General features: G+C 31.3%; 1 protein-coding gene across 3 annotated transcripts in view; it reads left to right on the forward strand.

The window, feature by feature from the left end:
* Positions 1-8: 8 nt before the first annotated feature.
* Positions 9-21,961, forward strand: part of LOC134720694 (DDB1- and CUL4-associated factor 11-like) — a 37,164-nt gene continuing 15,211 nt past the window's right edge. For 2 of the 3 annotated variants that reach the window (XR_010107775.1, XM_063583129.1), the window contains exons 1-8: positions 9-587; positions 8,083-8,183; positions 9,734-9,765; positions 18,116-18,217; positions 18,601-18,665; positions 19,269-19,369; positions 20,077-20,179; positions 21,179-21,222. Coding sequence is in view for 2 of the 3 variants with exons in the window: in XM_063583129.1 (XP_063439199.1) it covers positions 322-587; positions 8,083-8,183; positions 9,734-9,765; positions 18,116-18,217; positions 18,601-18,665; positions 19,269-19,369; positions 20,077-20,179; positions 21,179-21,222 (814 nt within the window). In the remaining variant the exon portion in view is untranslated. Of the gene's footprint in view, positions 607-8,082; positions 8,184-9,733; positions 9,766-18,115; positions 18,218-18,600; positions 18,666-19,268; positions 19,370-20,076; positions 20,180-21,178; positions 21,223-21,961 lie in introns of all 3 variants that reach the window. The other variant, XM_063583130.1, reaches the window with a different exon arrangement.

Genomic DNA, 21,961 nt, shown 5'->3' on the forward strand with positions numbered 1-21,961 from the left:
CGGAAGTAAATGTTTGTTGCTTCCGGTTACAATTTATTTCTTTGGTCAACAACTGGAACATTGTCATTGTCTTGGATTTGTTGTGACATAAAATCACCAGGCTGGAATCAATCCAAAATATTATTTTTACTGAAACTTATGCTTTTAATGGCTGCAGCAATTAATCAATTGTCAATAATTTGCAAGGAAAAATAGATAGTGTTCTTACATAATTTTTGTTTATAAATATTGTGTTAGTTTATAGTGAATTATATTTAAAAGTAAAACTGTTTAATATGGTAACAAAGACTTTTCATAGTGATCTTGAGACAAAATGTGTTGATGGGTTCGAGTAATTCTAGGAGAAGCAGAACTATGAGCACAAGTAGTGAGACTGAAACAGAAGTTTTGGGAGCTCAAGGTGGATCAGATTATCCATCGGCAAGAGCTGCAGAATATCCATCTCCAAGAGGAATAGATTGTCCGCCACCAAGAGGAGCTGGTGGATCAGATTGTCCTACACCAAGGGGAGCAAACTCTTCAACTAGAACTGGCGGTGAGGAGGATCAGCACGATTTACAAGCAATACTGGCATACCTAATACGCAGGTAGCTACATCATGTACATGTACATATCTTCAAGATATTTTAACTTGTAAATTTACCTATAATTGTATATATTTTTAAAAAAATGGTAATGAATTAGTTATTCAAAGCATGGAAGTATTATATTGACAGGAACTACAACGACTTATTAACACTTATTTATAACCCGGGGAGCTCTGTAGAAAAGATATGGAAACTAACTAATTAGTATGTTATCGTTAATAGCCCTTTGTGACCATGTGCGATGCCGCCGTCATAAATTGACCAGAGATACTTCTTATCAATCACGTGGTTTTAATCGAGACAGCTTAACAATAGTACCTGTCGGAAAACACCTTTACTTATTTCAATCGCGTCGGTAGACCTTTTTTCGTGAACAACTTATTTAAACAATTCGACTGATGCATAAAAAATGAAAATCGGCCCAGAATTAATTATTCTACAACGTTTTAAAATAGTGAGTGACATTATTTGATTAGTTTGTGGGAGAAGTTTAAATCGCGATTAAGGTGTGTTCCGGTTACCGCCGGTAAACAATAAATATATTTGATAAATATTAAAACTGTGAAGTTAAGAGTTATATATATGGTTAAGTTACTGGATTATCCTGGAAAGTAGAAATTTCCAGTTTACAATACGAAAATTAATCGAGCAAGTACCAATCAACAAAATACAGCAGAAGTAAACAGAGATCTAACTACGTTAAATAGATATTTAGATAATACATTTCTGTCCTCTAAAATATGTTATGACTATCCGATCAAATGATACTGGTAAATATTATTGAACAGTCGCACAAGAATTTGTATAATGTCACTATAAAAATCCCTGAGTCGCAGTACTAAAAAAATATTTCAACACATCGGGGTTCAGCTGAACATTCGTATATACCAACCAATGATCTTACCCTGGATTTAGAGCGAAGCTTAATAATTCCTACATTTATTTGAAATTTCTTTGATCTTTTGATTTTATCAGAACGATCATCTTTACAATCGTCTTAAATATACAGGAATTGAGTGCCACTAAATGGAGTAAACAGTATAGTTATTATATAATAACAACTTGCAATGTATATATTTACATTTAGTGCAATGTCTACTGAAAATAAATCAATAAACATGGGGCATTTATTCAATAAATTTGATACAAATTTCCATCGCCAATGTGTTTTTAGAATTAATGATGACTCGCATTAATTCATCAATCTCTCAATCGGCACAGTTAAGTAACGGAATCTGCCGAGGTTTGCCGATTGCTGTTTCCAGAGGATTTATCACAACTTTCGATTTCTTCGTTTATTTCCGTAATCCCGAAAGCAACCGAGACTGACAATATTGTAGGGCATCACACGCTGGTATGTAAATAACGTGCCATGTTTCAAGCTAATTAACATGTCATTAAATTGGACGCGGCATCGCAGATGAAACGTTTGAAGTCGGGTCGTAGTAGTTCCTGTCAATATAATACTTCCATGTTCAAAGCTAGCTATATACACGTATAGTATGATTAGCTCTTTAATTATGCATTGTCTTAATTAAGGGATTCAAAAACAGCTGTTTTGTGAGTGTTTTTGTGAGCAGTACAAGTAAATTTTTATCATTAGGAATAATATGAATTGAACATAATGAGGCAACAAAATAACATTTACAAAAAAGTAGGTCATTGCACAGATCTCAGTTAATTACCATGTAATATCCACACCTTTTAGTTTAGTTTTTGGACCAAGTCTCATACTAGTAGTCTATTGTTATTTATGTGTTATTGTCATTTTGTTTATTTTCTTTGGTTACACCTTCTGACATAAGACTTCTCTTGAGTCTTGAACTGAATTTTAATGTGCGTATTGTTATGGGTTTAGTGTTCTACATTGGCTAGAGGCTAGTATAGGGGGAGGGGGAGGTCTCTCAAACAAGTTGAGCCCTGTAGCATTTTTGCGCCTGTCTATTTACTAACCTGGGCACTTCTACGTTTTTGCGTAGATTTGGTCAATCTTTCCTGTGTTTTTCTGGTGTCCATTCCCGTGTTGACAATTGTCGGCACTGCATTTTGATGCAAATATTTTCTTCTTGGTAAGAAGTCCAAAGATTCTTTGACCCGGTTTCTCTCGAATGAATTGGACGTGAAATGGTCTTCACAAACAACCTTGCTACTGTTAAATTTAAAATTTTCTATAAATTTGCAGTTTACCATTTTTCAAGTTTGAGATCCATTGTTTGCAAAGTTTCTTTTATCTGCACTTTTTGAAGGATCAGGGATAAAGAAAAAACTTTTTGTACACTTCCCCTTTTCATTAGTACAATTGAATGCTTGAAAAGACGACATCTTTATTGAAATATTCAGCGAATTGTGTTTAATTATACATGTAGGAAAGTAACAATTTATTATATTTATTTTAATATGTTTATCCACACTGCTTCAGTCATTGTCAGTACCAAACAGACTGTGTGACCAGACATTCAGGGCTTATCCGTTTGAAACAATAAACAACAAGAATAATTGGCACCGAATCTGTCTTTTATTAGAAGAGTGCTTACGATGGTGTTTACCATGATATTGTGAAAATGTCAAATTTAATAAACCGTATTTCCTTATTAGAAGAGTTAATTTAAAAATCATTGGGTTATTTACGTTTGGTAAAACATTTTTGTCGAGCTTTCGACTTTAGTCGAAAAAGCGAGACTAAGCGATCCTACATTGCGTCGTCGGCGGCATCAACAAATATTCACTCTGTGGTTAAAGTTTTTGAAATTTTAATAACTTTCTTAAACTATACTGGATTTCTACCAAACTTTGACAGAAGCTTGTTTATGATCATAAGATAGTATCCAGAAGTAAATTTTGTAAAAATAAAATTCCATTTTTCCGTATTTTACTATAAATGGACTTAGTTTTTTTCTGCGGGGAAACAAAACATTCACTCTGTGGTTAAAGTTTTTAGAATTTTAATAACTTTCTTAAACTATCCTGGGTTTGTACCAAACTTGGACAGAAGCTTTTTTATGATCATAAGATAGTATCCAGAAGTAAATTTTGTAAAAATGAAATTCCATTTTTTCCGTATTTTACTATAAATGTACTTAGTTTTTTCTGCGGGGAAACAAAACATTCACTCTGTGGTTAAAGTTTTTAGAATTTTAATAACTTTCTTAAACTATCTTGGGTTTGTACCAAACTTAAACAGCAGCTTGTTTATGATCATAAGATAGTATCCAGAAGTAAATTTTGTAAATAAATAAATCCATTTTTCCATATTTTAGTTTTAAATGGACTTAGTTTTTCTGCGGGGAACCATTACATTCACTCTGTGGTTAAAGTTTTTAAAATTTTAATAACGTTCTTAAACTATCCTGGGTTTGTACCAAACATGAACAGAAGCTTATTTATGATCATAAGATTGTATCCAGAAGTATTTAAAAGTTTGTAAAAAATTACTCAGTTTTTTCTGTAATTTACTTTTAAATGGACTTAGATTTTCTTACAATCATAAAATAGTAAGAAGAGGAATATTTTTATTGATTTTTTTCCTCATTGTTGTTGAGCCTGCGATTTACAGCAAAAAATAGGCGAGACACTGGGTTCCGCGGAACCCTTACAAATTTTATTTTTATCATATAAACTCAGCTTCAGTAAAACCTGGAGTTTTTCTTTAACCCCACCACATGTTTGCGCCTGTCCCAAGTCAGGGACATGATTTCAAATTAAAAATAAAGGGTATAAACTTAAATTATTACTCTAGATCTTTCATTTGTTTTATAACATGTAGAAAAATAATATTCACATAATTATTTTGAGACCCAGCTTCTTATTGGAGTCAAATAGAGAATTACATAAAATAAAAACATAATACCATGAGTACAGTCATAAATAATCTGTATCAAAATAACAAGTAGCCATGGCCAAACAAAATATTTTAGTGCTTGGATTTTAAAATTTAACATACATGTACATGTATTTATACATTATATATTATAATTAACTCAAAATATATCCTTAATTTATTGTTTGTGTCAAAATTTATGAAAGTCATCATTTGAACATTTTCTTTGAATGCTGGATGCTGCATCAGTTACTTTGCGGCCGGACCTTTTTGACATGTCAATTATCTAGAATTGATATCTTATGTACATGTACATGTACTGTAAATTCAGAAATTTATTTGGGCATTTTATAATTGTGATTTTCAAAGAATGAACCAAAATGTGGGACTATTTATTGTGATTTCAGGAAAATATTCTTATTTGTATACATTTACAATGTACAATTCAAGTACATGTTCAAAAAGTGTAGGTATCAGATAAAATGTACATGTATGTGCTGAATGCAAGATCTAATTCTTGCAATACTCACTTTATCGCAATAATAAAAGCATGAAAATTTCTGAATTAACTGTTTTTGTTTTTTTTTTCAATTTATAATATTGGTTTTTATTGGAACTATGCAGAATGAGATAGAATTTCATAGATTATTAGATTAAAATTATAGTAATTGCTCACAACAACTTCCTTTTATTTTAAATTTTGAATAATTAACATGGATATACATGTAGCATTAATTCTTATTTCTTTCAACATTTTAACATAAAATTTTGCTAGGGAAATGTTCAATATCAACATTATCAAATTTTACATTTTAACAATATATTTTGTAAGTTTTTTTTCATGTTGTTGAATTCAATATTAATGCATTTTCTAGTCTTTTTGAAATACAATCAACTTGAAGTTTATACATGTATTATATTGAACAAATTATACTTGGTCAAAAGAATTGTACCATTTATAACATGTATAATACATGATGTACATATTTTGACTTTGTACATGTACAAATAGTAATTCTTGATGCAGCTTGCTTATGCAGAGAAGCAGCAAATCCCAATCTTTGGTTGACCTGGCCAGGTTTATAATCCACGACCTCCTGCACTCAAGGCAAATATGCCTTGATCCCTGCTTGTGATGAGATGCTTTTCCCCCCAAATCTTAATTAATGAGGATTGCCATCTTTCTTATCAAATGTTGATGGTTCTCTCTGGGTTTTCCAATTTCCTTCATCCATAAAAAATAGTTGCCAACTCATGATATGGCCAAGGTCCCTGAAAGTACCAATGGCATTAAACACCAGCAAATCATAAACAAATTCTAGGTCAGACCATGCAGTATATAGGTTTTAACCATTCATGAAAAACTTGATTTTATCCAAATGTTTAAAATTTATTACCAAGGACAGAATGACAATTCATATATTCTGGTGATCATGTACTAAATATAAGTTGTTTCACTTGACTTCCTCTAATTTTTTAATCAATTGATATTTGATCACCATTGAAATTTGAAGATATTTAATTTTTTTTTTAAATCTGAGAACTGAACAAAAGTAAACTATCGATTTAATTTTGCACATTGTAAGGTTATACATGTAGATAATTAAATTTTTCTACCTTCTAAGTTACTTTGAAGGTTAAGGTTGTTTATTATTTACTAGGCATATCTAGATTTTCTTACATTTAGTTTGTGTCATTATTTAGAACACAAAAGTATTGACCTATAGAAGTTCAAAAAACAGAATAATGAATTCGAACCGGGTAGTAAATATTTACTACAATTGTCAAGGAACAGTGACTTTATGGCATATTTAATCTAAGACATTATTTTATTCCCTTTGCCTGTATTTTGTTACGCATTATACCTTGTATTAGGAATCAAGTAATAAATTTAAAATAGTTTTATAATTAAAAGAATATTTCTGCACATGTACAATGTATGCCCTTAAATTACATTTGTAAAGTGATATATTATATGTCAATGACAAAGTCTACCTTCCATCTGCATGATGTGAACAAATCTGTCCATTCATAGAATTTCCTTTTTTTTAACTAATTTAATATAATGTATAAGTTTGATTTAGCTGAATTGTGAAACAGTGTACATGTATGACAAGTGCTTTTTTAAATTTTTAAAAATTTTACTCTTGTTAAGAAACTTTGTTTTATGTTTTTTTCAATGACCTCCACGTCATTGCTTGTGAGGCATAATAAATGTATCATACATGTTTTGAGGGGGTGGGGTATAAAAGTTAGTCAAATTCTTAAAAAATAACTTAATAAGATAAAATCATTCTGAAAAAATACATGTACAGTTCCCATAGTCAAGATAAAGGTAAATCCAAAATTCCAACAAAATTAGCATCCAGGTCTTTCCAACCCTCGATCATGTCTAATTATAATTGATATATATTACAAAATGTATTCAGAAAAGATTATATGTTGATTTTCCAAATATGCAGAATAAAATAGTTATTGTAGATAGAGCAGCAGAATGATATTTCAGTTTGAAACGTATACACAATGCTTATTACAAAAAAAATGTACTGCAATACTCAGATTTAGTTCAAATTTGTGTAGTGTCACTTTTACAGATTCTGAGTTATGTTCCTTTCTAAAGTTATATGCAAGAGGGGACATCATCTGTGTCCCAAGTGGAGGGGGCATTAAGTTTTACTCTTGTCCATCTGTACGTGCGTACGTTCATGCATACATCCAAAATTGATTTCCTTTCTCTAACTTGAGTTTGCCGCAACCAAATGTCATGAAACTTATACACAATGCATATTACCACAAAATACAGATCATTTTGGTAGCATCACTCTAATAGTTCTAGAATAATGCCCCTTTATAAATGGAAAAATTGCAAAAGTTTTAGTTTCTGTTCTCTTACTTGAGTTTGCCTCAACTAAATGTTATAAAACTTACACATAATGCACACTTATGACCACACAATACAGATCAAGTAGAATTTTGGTGGTGTCACTTCAACCGTTCTAGAGTTATGCCCTTTGATAAATGGAAATATTGCAAAATGTTTAATTCCCGTTGTCTTACCTATGTTTGCCTCAACTAAATGTTATGAAACTTATATACAATGCTATTAATGCAAAACTCAGATTCAGTACAAATTTGGGTAGCTTCAATTTTACTGTTATTGAGTTATGTCCCTTTATAACATTATATGCAAGAGATGGCATAGTCTCTGTTCCGTAGACACATTCCTCATTTATTTGTTCCGATAGACACATTTCTCATTTATTTTTAAAATATAAGCTAGTACCAATACTTTCTTGACACATGTTTCTGCATTGAACATCTAAATGTAGGTTCAAGACCAACTTGTTTGGTTGTTAAAACATGATATTTGTAATAGAAATACAAACAGGTCAAAATAAGTCTTAAACAGAATAGTGTAAAAACTATCTAGGATTAACCATGCTTCAAGGAATTGTCACAGTACTTTAGTAACACTTATGTAATATATAAAATAAAGATTATATTATTTACATGAATGGAGCAATCAGTAAGCTAGTACATTGTACAATAAAGCCCCGCTAATTGTTATTGATATTTTATATTTGTTTACTAATTATTTTGATGGTATATTATTATAAAAGCTTTTTCTAAGGATAAATTCCACGACTTTTACTAATGCTATACCAGTTCTGTTTTCAGTGGTCAGGTGAGGATAGTTACACAGCATGAAGAGGGTGATGATGAGGAGGAATATTCTGATGATTATGAATTCTGCAGCAGTGCTTCAAAACCTCCAAGACGTAAGTTCTTTACAATTTCAAATCATGAACCACATATGATATCTTACTTTTACACCACAGGTCAAAATTAATGGTGTTCGCTACCTTGTTTCAAAATAAAAAGTTTTTTTAAAGACTGTTATAAACTGATAGAACATGTACATATAGGAACTTAATAAGCAGAAAAAAATTGGAGGGTTGGTGTGCTTGATTTCTAGATAATTTAAAATTTGGTGGGATATATTTTTCTTTTGATTTGTCATACATTTAACATTGGCACCTATTTACTTTTAAAAACTACGAACAAATAACAAGGATTTTTAAGATTTTCAAAAATGACTTTTGAAACTTTTTGTAATAAAATTATGAAAAGAAAAGTAGGGGTTACCAGACAAATTTTGAATGGCACTATATAGATAAAACTAGAGGATTCAGAATATCTGGCAAAAGTTTTAAACAAGAGGAGTGAACTCCTTAAAGGTGTCTATATTCCATTAGGTTTAATTTTACAAAACATTAGTTGCTCTGAAACTACTGGCCTACATGTAGTTGGAACTACATTTATTCTTGGCCATAATCAGTCTTAATGTACCCAGTTTTGAAATTGGTCCTTCAAAACTTTTAAGTAGCAAAAATAACTGACATAACTTCCATTTTTTGGAATCTTTTGCTAAAACTGTTGTCGAAAACAGCAAAATTGATAATCTAAATTTCATTGCATATATACATGTGTACGTTTCTTATTAATGCAACTTATTCAAATTTACATAACCCCACTTTCTCTGAATTTGAACACTTTGGTCTTGTTTACAGTGGTCAATGTTATTTAAGAAAATTGGAGTGCTAGGCATAAACAGGTCATCCCGGTTACACAAAGTACAGTGTTGTAATATAGGACAATGCACTCAACCCGATAATGGCAGTTAAATAGGATGTTTAACTATCTTTGTTTGACAAGTTTGAAAATAGATATTGCTTTCATGCTTTGCATTGCATCTCACAGAAAGCTGTGTCATGCATTGGTTCATTTGAAACTACTGGCCTACATGTAATTGGAACTATACTTGGCCATAATCTTTCTTAATGTATCCAGTTTTGAAATGGGTCCTTCAAAACTTTTAAGTACTAAGCAAAAATAACTGACATATGACTTCCATTTTTTGGAAAAAATACAAAAAAAATGCAAAAAACAATACAAAAACATGTACAGCCTTGGAATATAAGTTCAAATATATGGGACCCTTTTCGACATCATCATGACAAACTTCACACCTGAAAGCTTATTGGTGGTGAATATTATCACTATTGTCTCCCCTTAACAAAGAGGAGGGGAGTCTTTATGTCCTGTTTCCAATAGCAACATCTGCATAAGTTTAATGATAGTTAACGTATTTTCTGTCAGGTCGCTTTAATGGAAAAGTCCCTGATTGTAGTACTGTACCCTAAATTTGTATAAAGCCATTTTTGATGACTTCAGAGTTCACCAAAACATCAAACTTAACTGGTACAAAATGTATAAACCCAACAGGTATACTCTTACCATATAATTTAACTTTTGTTTTATGTTTCAGCCGATGATGACCCTGACACCAGTAGAATAGATGTAAGTGCATAGAAAAATCTAATAATTAATATTATATCTACTACAATTATTAATCAGCCTTAGAAGCCTTAGGCTTTATTGAATTACACTTATAAGTGTTATGAATAATATTTACCATAACTGTATGTTAAAATAATTGTTTGTCCATTTGGATTATTCTCATAAACTTATCTTATAAAATTTAGAATGGGAATGGAGTCCACTGTGTTGAAGAGACAACAACTGCTTTAATTGCCTATGATTAACACTTTTCCATGGTAAATAACCCTTTCTCCATGACAACTTACAATGAGTCTATTTTAGGTGCAGATTTAGGATTTTAAAATTGGGGGGCGCCACTAGAAAGTTAATGTTTGTAGTAATAAGCACATCATACATATACATGCAGAAATGCATGACACAAAAACTTTACCGAGCTTCATCAGACATTTAAAAGGGGAGGTAATTATAAATGAACTTGTATCCTGAATATGAATTGAAATGAGAATATCATTTTGTGAGATGGCACAATTATTAGTTATTGGTACCTTTAATTTTTGAATACAAGAGATACATTTTGTTACTATGGATTCATTTGTTTTTGTGTGTATCAATTTTTGTAGAATGAGGAAAACTTGCATTATTTTATGGATATATGATTTCCTGGTTTTTTGAAAAGTCTGCATATATTATTCAGCAAATTTGATTTTTTGAAATGGGTTGAATATTTAAATTCGTGGTAGCCATGTACCCACGAAATCCACCAAAAATAGTAACACTAGAACATCAATGTCTTTTATGAATCCACAGTATTAACATTGTTTTTAGGCAGTTAAGCTGCCTTATGTGAGCACCCTGGATTTGTGTGCTACCCAATAAATGCTGAAATACGTGCCATTGTTATTATCTAGCTGTCTACTATATTATTTATAACTTATTGGACAGTTTTTTCATACTTTTCATTCTGGATTACAAAAAATATGACCAGAAAAACCTTAAATGATCGTCGATTTTCCCAAAAGTTTTGAAGTTGCACATAGGAAGTAGAGCACATTAGGAATTCTTATGTAGTTTATTATCCCATGAGCTTTTGGCTAAGATGTCAAAGAACAAATGTATGAAATATTTCATCGACAAAAATTTCTAAAGACAAGTAGTTAAGATTTCCCAAATTGCAAAACTCGTAGGAATATTGTTTGTTGTCAACTACATATTTAAGTTCAACTGATCACGCTGTTGGCAGCAATTTTGAATTAGAAGACGAAATTTTCGTATCTTTTTAATTTGGACGCAGGGGTTCAAATTAGCGGTGGTCCGGGGTCTGTGACCTTCCCCTTTTGCAGTCGGACTTTCTACTTAATTACTAGCTACGCCCGACGGACCTTGAAAGAAAATAAAAACATAACTTTGCAAACATTTTTACCAAAGTTTCCTAAAAAACGATCTCAAACTTATTTTCATCATTACTATTCATGACAGCGCTGTTCAATTTGTTCAACCGCTAGCTTTATACAGAAAATCGCTGATAAATAATGTGTAAATCCAAGTAAATTCGTATTTCACTTTCTGTCAAAAACAACATTGTAAACAAAATGGCTGCTGCAAGACTACAATATCGGATCCAATTCCAGAAGGGGATAAGGGTAATCCCGGGTTTTTTAACTAAAAAAATCCAGATAGGTGACAAAATACAGCTATGCATGGTAAATAAATATAAACACTAGAATTGAAAACCAAAATTGTTTAAAAGAAAGAAAAAGCAGAAAATATTTTGTACACCAATTTTAATGTCAAAATCCAATACAAGCATTGACAAGTGACAGCTGGGAACAGTTTATCTAACAATATATATGTTCCTGGTAACAGTATAATTTTTTTTTATCAGTGATAAATGTTGGTTATGCATGTTAAATTATGCTTATCAAGTTAAACATATTGCTGCAATTTCAAGGGGTATTTTTTTCTTCTCAATTTTGATAGGTCAGTTAAAATAGCTGGAAGTTTCTTCAAGAACATATATATTGACTTTATAGATATAGTGTTCCCAGGTTTCTTATATATAAAAAAAAAAGATGTGGTATGATTGGCAATGAGACAACTATCCATAAGAAACCAAAATTACCAAAACTTGATAACGGTCAAGATCCCCACCCCAAAACAATATATATATTCATGTATGGGACAATATAACAAATCATATGAAATATAGGTGGAGTTCATGGGGCCACTCTACCCCTTTCTGTTTTAGAATTTATAACGGTCGAGATCCACAATCTTAAACAATATATATTTATGTATGGGACAATATTAAAAATCAAATAAATTATAAGGGGGTCCCTATGGTCACTGTACACCTTCATGAGTGAGAACTTGGAAAAATTTGAGATCATCACCCCTTAACCATGTACACTCATGTATAAGACTATATAACAAATTAAATGAAATATAGGGAAAGTCCCTGTGGTCACCCTACCCCTCATGTTTAAGAACTTTGAAACAGTTGGGATCCCCAATTCTAAATTAAATGAAATATATGGGGTGTCCCTGCAGTCATCTGATTGATAAAATTGGAAACAGTCGAGATCCCCACCTTTAAATTAAACCATATATATTCATGTTTGAGAACTAATCAAATGAAATATAGGGAGAGTCCTTAGGGTCACCCTACCCACTCCTGTTTGATACTTAGAAACAGATGAGATCCCCACCCCTCAACCATATGTATTCATGTATTGGACAATATAACAAATCAAATGAAATATACGGGAAGTCACTAGGGTCCCCCACCCCTCCTGTTTGAAAACTTGATAACGGTTGAGATCCGGAACCCATAAACCATATATATTCATGTATGGGACAATATAAAAAATCAAATGAAAATAGGGGTAGTCCCTAGGGTCACCCCACACCCTCTTGTGTGTGTTTTGAAAACTTGACAAAAAAGATTTAGATACCAACGCCTAAACCATATTCATTCCTGTTTTTCATTTCAAAAAGATTGAATGACATACATGGTTAACTGCCTTCAGTGCTTACAGCGCTTTGATTTGAGACAATTTGTCCAAATGAGACAGGCTATCCTTTTCACTTTACTTTGCATATATTGTTCAATATTTTATTTTTCGAAAATCTTCTCTGAAAGCTGACCCAGGAATATGTCCCCAAATTTGACACAGTTTCTTTGGTGTTAGGTTACGTTTTGATTAAAGCATGTTAAGAATACAGACTGCACTGAACTTCTCGTTAAATATTTTCTTTGAATTTGATTTTTTTAAAGTGGAAATATTTTATGAAAAATTATAATGAAGATAATTAGCTTTCTATGAATATTCATATAAGGCTAACATAGTAATAAAAGTACAGTGTCACAATTCAGGATATTTACTTCACCTTGGCAATCATGTAGCATGTTAGTTATAGGCACTTGATTCACTCATGTTTTATTTTATGTCGGCAAAAACAAGTCTTGATATATGACGTACATGTAATTGTATAAGGAACAAATTATCTACAAAAATATCTGATTGAAAAAAAATGTGAAGAAATAGTAGAGAATCTAATTAGGAATGAGGGTTTTCTGCAAAGATAGATAAAACATTTTCAAAAAATTTGAAACACTTCTGTTTTTCTTGACAGATTTTTTTTAAGGAACAAGGCTTATAGTCAGGAGAGAATGTCCAAATTGGATAACATATTTATTTTCTGGGGCATAGTACATAACTGTAGTGAGCTAGCAAGTTAATAATCAATCTCCTGCATCAGTCTTGAAATATGAGTAAATTCATCTTGATATTTCATTGAAATATTACTATTCAGAATTTTCATTGTCAGTTAACGTTATAGATACCGTAGTATTATATGAAAGGATGGGCGGGGGGGGGGGGCATCATCTGTGTCTGATGGACATCTACCTATCTCTTTCAAGTAGAGGTCTTTTAATTTCCCATCCTTCATCTCAGTTAATCCACTTCAGAGTCTCTGAGAACTAAGCTTATGAATTTATTTATCCCTTTATACATGAAATATTTGCCACTGGATGCTAATCATACTGCAATCAAGCATTCAAACAAAAAGCGTTTGGTGCCAAAATAAAGGACACAGCATGTTGTCATAATACAATACTAAATTGGATTGATTGATTGGTTGATTTACGCCTCATTAGCATTGGAGGAAACATTGCTGTTTTCTTGAAAAATAAAACAGAAACAAAAAGTCAATTTTATAATAACAAAGTAAAATCTGGAATGTTAGGAAGAAAGATTTTTTATTTGTTTTAAAGACGTTCTACTTAAAATTAAAGGTAAAAAGTAATAAAAGTGGATCTACATTGCATACATGTTTAAACATTTAATTTTTATAAAGTACAGATAAAATGTGCACTTAAAATCTTGTTTGATAAAACATTGAGGGAATAGGTATGCATGCATTTTAAAGTAATGCAATGTTAATTCAAATATTTTCCAATAGAAGATGACATTCTTGCTACTTTTATTTAGAATGTGATATGACCTTGTCCTAGTAAACAGATAATGCTAAAGTGATGTCAATATGTAGAAGTTCCAATTTATAGTTGGGCTATTATGTATTGTATCCAGGTTAGACAGAAGAGACAAAGACACCATCATATCCTAGATATATATTGGTCAATATTTGGGTCTTTGTAGTATGAATAAAAAAAAGATAATTTTGTATGCTATTATTGATACGTAAATCAAATATTTATGTTAGAAATATTTAATCGTTAATATGATTTAATAGTATTTATTAATAAATGTTTCAATTTGTAATTGGGCCATGGTTATTAATAGATATTAATATTCAAGGTAAAAAAGAGACAGGAAAACTAAATAATATTTAGTATTTATAAAATAAGTTTAATGCACTAGAGATATAAGTGGGTCAGAATATGGGTCTTTATGAAAGTATTATTCAATTTTATGAAAAGATAAAGGTAAATTGATTATAATTATTAAAAGTTATGCACAGGTAAACAATGTATATAATCATAAATCTATAGTTGAAATCTCATATTAAATTAAAATGATGTTGTGATCAGTTATCAAAAGAAATTAATCCATTGGTGTTAGTATTTGGGACCAATATTATAGCCTTCGGTACTGGGTCATTGTTAGGTGAAAGTTCAATGGTAAAATAATAAAAATCATTGTGGAAAATACCCTAGAACATGGAATTATTTTAATATGGAATAATTTTGAATTTTGGTAAAATGATGAGAAATGTATGACAAAAACTAACTCAATTAAAGAGGGCTATGATGATATTTGTTAATTTCGGGGTGCATCACCACGGTCTTTCTAGGAAAAGCACTAAAAGGAATTGCACAAAAACAGAAAAATAAAGATAGATAAATCAAAGTTTGACCTGAACAGAGTTTTTAGGTGGAAGAAGTCTTCTGAAGACCTATGGTGCCGACTTTAAAATCATTGAACCTCCGTTTGCCGCATCCGTTTCTGTGCATTACAATTTCATTACATCTTCCAATTCTATACACCCATTTTTACACATGATTAAGCAATGTAAATTAGGATTTAAGAACAATCACTATCGTAAATATGTACCCTTTTATTTATGTAAATTATTAGATTTCATTTATCAAAATATATTAATATCGTTTAAAAAACCTCTAAAACACGATTTATTGAAAATCATCTGTTCCATATTTGGTTCCAAAGGTAAAACAATCGTTTTCATCCAATCAAATTCTGTGTTTCTCATGATTAAATTTTTAGCCAATCAAAAACTTTTCTCTGAAGATTATTCTAATATATAATCTTACACCCATGTAAGCATCTATTATTTATGTAATTTTATTGTCACTGACATGAATAAGATACACACATCATCGTCACATGTAAATAAGATAAGCTTATGATAGTAAACAAGTTAAAAAGGCAATATCTGTATATATAACTTTAAAAGTCACAACAACAACAACAAAAAAAACGTACATATATTAACAACCATACACATAGTGTGCTGTACATAGTTATAAAAAAACAAATAACAAATTTTCCACAAAATTACCGTCATACATACTCTAATATTATTAGAGCTGTTCCTGTCTATAGGAAGCTTATACAAAGAAGAAGAAGAAGCTAGATATTGAACTTTGTTGTGATCATCTAGTTGTAAAATCAATTGTGAACATGGCACTGCCGCAGGTGAATTTTCATCTGCAAACAGGAAAAATTTGAAAAAAAAGAAAGAACATTATTGTTTATTTTTAACTCAAAAGTGGGAAAATTCGTTATATTTGGAACCTTTTTTTTCTAAATGAGGGGTCAAATTACTAAGTTTAGAAACATCACAAAATTCTTTTGACATGTTTTAACCATTTGATACTTGATAGATGCATAGTTCTTGGGGAAAGATTCATCAAATAATATGAATATAAAGGTGCTCATTTTTTACAGTGGGTTGTTATGTTCTTTCAATGAGGGTTAACCCTCATTTGGAGTGTTGTTCCCAACCTGTAAAAGGTCCATTTTTGTGCATAATTCAAAATTGGAAATTTCAACAAGCATCATATATTTTTGCACAAGAAAATAAACCCTGGTCTGCTAGTTACATGTTCATCCTTTCTACTGATTTAATAACTAAAATCATGCAAACAGACTTAAGAAAAAGGCATGTAAGCTCATTATACAAATATGACACTTTTTCTAGACAATCCAGATTGTGCAAAATACTTTGCTAAAAATTGTAACCTTCAAAACTGTTGCCGCGCACTAAAACCCCCCTTGGGAACTTTCAAAAGTTGGCAGGTATGTAACAAATCTTACTATTTTTATGCCCCATTTATGGGCGTTATGTTTTTCTGGTCTGTCAGTCCGTCCTGCTTCAGGTTGAAGTTTATGGTCAAGGTAGTTTTTGATGAAGTTGAAATCCAATCAGCTTGAAACTTAGTACACATGTGTTCCTTATGAGATATATGATCTTTCTAATTTTACTGCCAAATTAAAGATTTTACCTAATTTTCACGGTCCATTGAACATAGAAAATGATTGTACGGATGGGAAATCCATGTACTTATGACACATTCTTGTTTGAAGAAAAAAAGTATGTCAAAACGATAATGGAACAATGCAGGCTGGGATATTGGGGCTGCTTTTATGGTACCAGGTAATTCAAGTAACCTTTATTCACCTTCCTTCCACCTCAGAGCTATCAACTCTTTGATTTCTGTATGTCCTAATCACTTAATGCCGTTTCTTTGAAATTAGAATACTCATCTGATAAAAAAATAAATAATACATGTTCTTGTTAAAATCTATTTCATTTATTATGCTCCATTTATTGGCATTATGTTTCTGGTCTGTGCGTCTGTCCATCTGTCCGTCCCTTCCGTCAGTTCGTCCCTCTTCAGGTTAAAGTTTTAAGTCAAGGTAGTTTTTGATGAAGTTGAAGTCCAATGAACTTAAAACACAGTAAACATGTTCCCTATGATGTGATCTCTCTAATTTGAATGCCAAATTTGAGATTTTATCCTATTTTCACAGTCCACTGAACATAGAAAATAGAAGTGGGATTGGGCATCTGTGTACTTGGGACACATTCTTGTTGTTATATTCCTTTAAACCTTTACTTTAGTTAAAAGATTATTTTATTTTTCAAAAGTGCACAAATTATACAATACTAGATAAATAGGGGTTTGGAAACAATAAAAACTTATATAGCCTCAGGACAGTCATGGTCCATTATTTTCTGTGTCCACAGTAGTCCAATAACACTAGATCTGGACTAATGATTCTCATGGTCTTTTTACTACTTAGGTGTTCTGTAAATAAAGGTGGACAATTTTTAAACATCCTTTGCTTCACTCAAATGAACCTTACTTAAATATCAAGTAAAGACATTCTGTAAATTCACAAATTATTGCAATGTTTTTAAGAGAAAAATGCAACCGCATGGGATTTGCAATTATAAAAACTTATAATCTTAATTTCAATAGTCATTTTCCTGCATAGAATATTTGCAATCGCTCTGAAATGACCTCACTTTTTTCCAGTAATGATTGATTAGCATTAATAAATGCACACATAAATTTCTGAAGTAACACTCACTCACTAACTGTATACAATGTACTAATGCATGATATGTCATAAATAAAATTGAGAATGGAAATTGGGAATGTGTCAAAGAGATAACAACCCGACCATAGAGCAGACAACAGCCAAAGTTTACCAATGGGTCTTCAATGCAGTGAGAAACTCTCGTACACGGAGGCAGCCTTCAGCTGGCTCTTATACAAATATGTATACTAGTTCAGTGATAATGGATGTCATACTCTGAAATTATATGCAAGAAACAAAAATTAAAAAATAATTTATTATTCTGATGTCTTTTTCAGATTAATGATATAAAGAATCAGGTATTAGGAGATTCTGGAAGATTACAAAAGAATGGCATCATGAAGAAAAAGCCGACAACTATAGTGGGATTGTTACAGAATGTATGTTATCACTCAAGAATACTTCAATATAGGAATAGAATTAAAGGAGAATAACAATAACCAAACGATATAAATATATAAAAAAATAAAGGCCCTTATTGTGGATACATTTTTTTTTGGATGTCATTTTTAGTGGATTTTGTTGCTGAAGATTGTGATAGAACGTAATTAGCCCTGCACCTTCAGTCATGATTAATTGACTAAGAATGATTTGCAAAGTTTACTTGTTTAAATATTGCCATTTTAAATACAGCATTTGCTTTATACAATCAAAATTACAAAATGCAGGACCTATTTCTGTGTCATCCATTTATTTCACTTAAAGAAATCTGATTGGAAGTACCAAGCTACTTTCTAAAACATAACATTTGTATCATTTACAGAGAGAAATTGGAAGAAGAGGAAATCAACAATTTACTTGCAGTGATAGGAGAGCTATATCTTGTCAGTAAGTCATCTTTATCACAGGGGAAATATCTACATGAAATTTATACCAAGTTGTAGCTAAAAAAAACAAAATGCTTTAGATGATGATTCATTCAACAAGCGTTGACATTAACAATGATTAATTCACAGAGGCTGATTTTAGGGGGGCCCATGGGGCCTGGACCCCCCCCCCCCCCATTTTATGGGAAAAATTAGGTTGCTTTTATAGAAAATCACTGAAGTGTGACTGGAGGGGGCCCTCTCTTAGGCAGCCAGTGGGCCACACGTTTGAAAATTTCTGGATCTGCCACTGGTTCGTATTGCGATTGGTAAGGTTGCAAACTGGAAACCTCTACCATGGGTTATCTGAGCCAGATCACCTTAGCTTGAGTTTATTTGTTCTATTACATTTTGCCGGGAATGTCAAATTTACAATAAAACTTAGAAATATTTAGGAAAACAGATTGTAACTGTTAAAAATGTTACCTGGTTAAAAATAGCAAAATTTTATGAATGAAAAATATTTAAAATTACTTTTTTGAATAGAACATTTTGGTTAAGCATGCGCAATGGGTAATATTTGTGTTGTGTAAATATGAATACAAAAAAAAAAATTATATTACAGATATCTACCAAATAGCAGAACAGTGATAGATAATTATTATCATAAAGCTTTCTGTGGGACATACTCTAAAGAAGGAAACATATTCCTGACAGCTGCTCAAGGTTGGTTACATTCCATTAATATTTTTTTTATGTAGATTGTTATATAAGTATGTTATACTTTTTGATGATGGATGGCTATTTAATATCAAGCAGTAAATAAATTGCAAATTCGGGGTAAAATAGATATATAAAAGAAAAACTATTATAGGTCAAAGTGCTGTCTTCAACACAGAGCCTTGGCTAACACCAAACAGCAAGCAAGGGCAAAAAAATGACTACCGTAGTGTAAAACCAATCAAACGGGGAAACCAACTGTCTAAACTATTTAAAAAACGAAAAACACTTATGAACCACATCAACAACAACCTTGAACATGAGGTTCCTGACTGATTATTATTCACCCTACTAGACAAACACACAGGACCAGATAATGAATGTGCTAGTTTGTCAAGGTAACAGTCACATGGAAGACATGTCACCCTACCAGGGTTTAAACCCACAACCTCCTGTATTCAAGCCAATCAAGGCGAAAAAGGCTACAATAACACCAACAAGGCAATTTATACTTTTTGAAGAAAAATGTAGAATTTGGTTGTAATTTCTAAAATTCATTCAGAAATGTATACTATGTAAATCTTGTTGAATATCTTTATATATATGAAAGAATCATTGTCATTATTTACATAGGACAAAAAAAAGGTGTAGATTATTATAATATTATAATTATATAATTAATATAATAATGCATAAAATATCTTCTTTTACAGATCCAAATTTACGGATTTACAATACAGAAAATGGTAAATTTGACAAATTTAAAACCATCAGAGCAAGAGATGTAGGATGGAGTGTATTAGATACAGCATTTAGGTATATATATTAACATAAGGAGATGAGATATGAGACAACATTGACTAAAGTTCAATTGAAGTAGATGTTAACAATCATAGGCAACCGTTCAGCCCTCAACAATGAGAAAAATTCCATAGGGTGTGGTCAGCACTAATAGGCTCCGACATGAAAGATATGTACCAATTCAATTGAGAAAACTAACGGCCTTTATATTAAAAAAAAATCAATTCACGAAAGACAGATATAACAGATATAAACCAGCCATAACCACTGAACTACAATGATGTTAATTTATTAACAAGGGCACATGCATCCTTTGTTTCTAGTGACATTTATCATATCACCCTTACGTGAGGGTACCCAAATTGCACCTATTTTGACAGTTTTTTAACCTACGTTTATTCATGCTTCAGCCATAAGTTTTCATTATGTGTTTAATTTTTAGATGTATTATTATTTTCTATATGGTTTCACCAATTTAATTTTGAATTTATATGGAATCATAGAAAAATTGGTTTGAACTGACCTCCAAACCATCAATGATTCTGAAATGAGGAGTACTCAAATTGCATCCATGCTTAAATTCACAACGTCAAAAGTCGAATAACAGAGCTTTTGTTTAATTTTTTCAAATATTTTGAACAATTAGATATTAGTCCATGCTTACTCTTCATTTTTTAAGAAATGGATACTTGTAACACACTTCATCTGTAGATAAAAACTGTGAATGTTTTTTGTATATTTAAATATGTTTACCTATGTTGAAAGACGTGCATAGTATCAAAGCATAAAAATACAAATTGTTAAGTCTCTAGGAAATCTTGTAAGATTTCCACTGCTTATTTTGCTAAATAGGTGCAATTTGGGTACTGTTACGCTACTGTGCTGAGAAAGGAAATCCTCAATCAGTAAAAATTGATAGGTGAAATCCCCTGTAAGATCTATTTTTACTTGTTTGACCTAAAAAATTTAGAAACTTTTATACAGTGATTTCAATGATTTGTTTGTTTTTTTCAGTCCTGATGGCCTGTATATGGCATACTCTAGTTGGTCAGACTGCAGTAAGTTGAACTTTGTATTTAAAGGATTAAATATTTTCTGTCCTTAGTTAAAGAACGTTAACCTTGTGTATAGGTCATTGGCTATTTAAAGGTTTAACAACAGACAAAACATGTTGTTGAAAAAGTTCAAAACTATTTATAAAACATTGTAACTGTAAAATTAGAACAAATCATGCAATTTTAACAAAGTAAAATAAGAACTCACATTTTAAATCATGATAAAATTATGTGTATATAGAATTTGAAATTACTAAGAGTAATCTTGCATTTCCTTGCCTGGTAATAATATTTGAATTTAAAATAGGTTAAAAAATAAGACACCAAAGGGAGTTAGAAAAAATCAACAATGAATAATACATCTAGGTAGGGGAAATCAACAATGAATAATACATCGAGGTAGGGGAATAATACATTGAGGTAGGGGAAATCAACAATGAATAATACATCTAGGTAGGGGAAATCAACAATGAATAATACATCGAGGTAGGGGAATAATACATTGAGGTAGGGGAAATCAACAATGAATAATACATCGAGGTAGGGGAAATCAACAATGAATAATACATCTAGGTAGGGGAAATCAACAATGAATAATACATCGAGGAAATCAACAATGAATAATACATCGAGGTAGGGGAAATCAACAATGAATAATACATTGAGGAAATCAACAATGAATAATACATCGAGGTAGGGGAAATCAACAATGAATAATACATCGAGGTAGGGGAAATCAACA

The sequence above is a fragment of the Mytilus trossulus genome, chromosome 6 (genome assembly GCF_036588685.1).
Source record: "Mytilus trossulus isolate FHL-02 chromosome 6, PNRI_Mtr1.1.1.hap1, whole genome shotgun sequence".
NCBI classification, from domain to species: Eukaryota; Metazoa; Mollusca; class Bivalvia; order Mytilida; family Mytilidae; genus Mytilus; species Mytilus trossulus.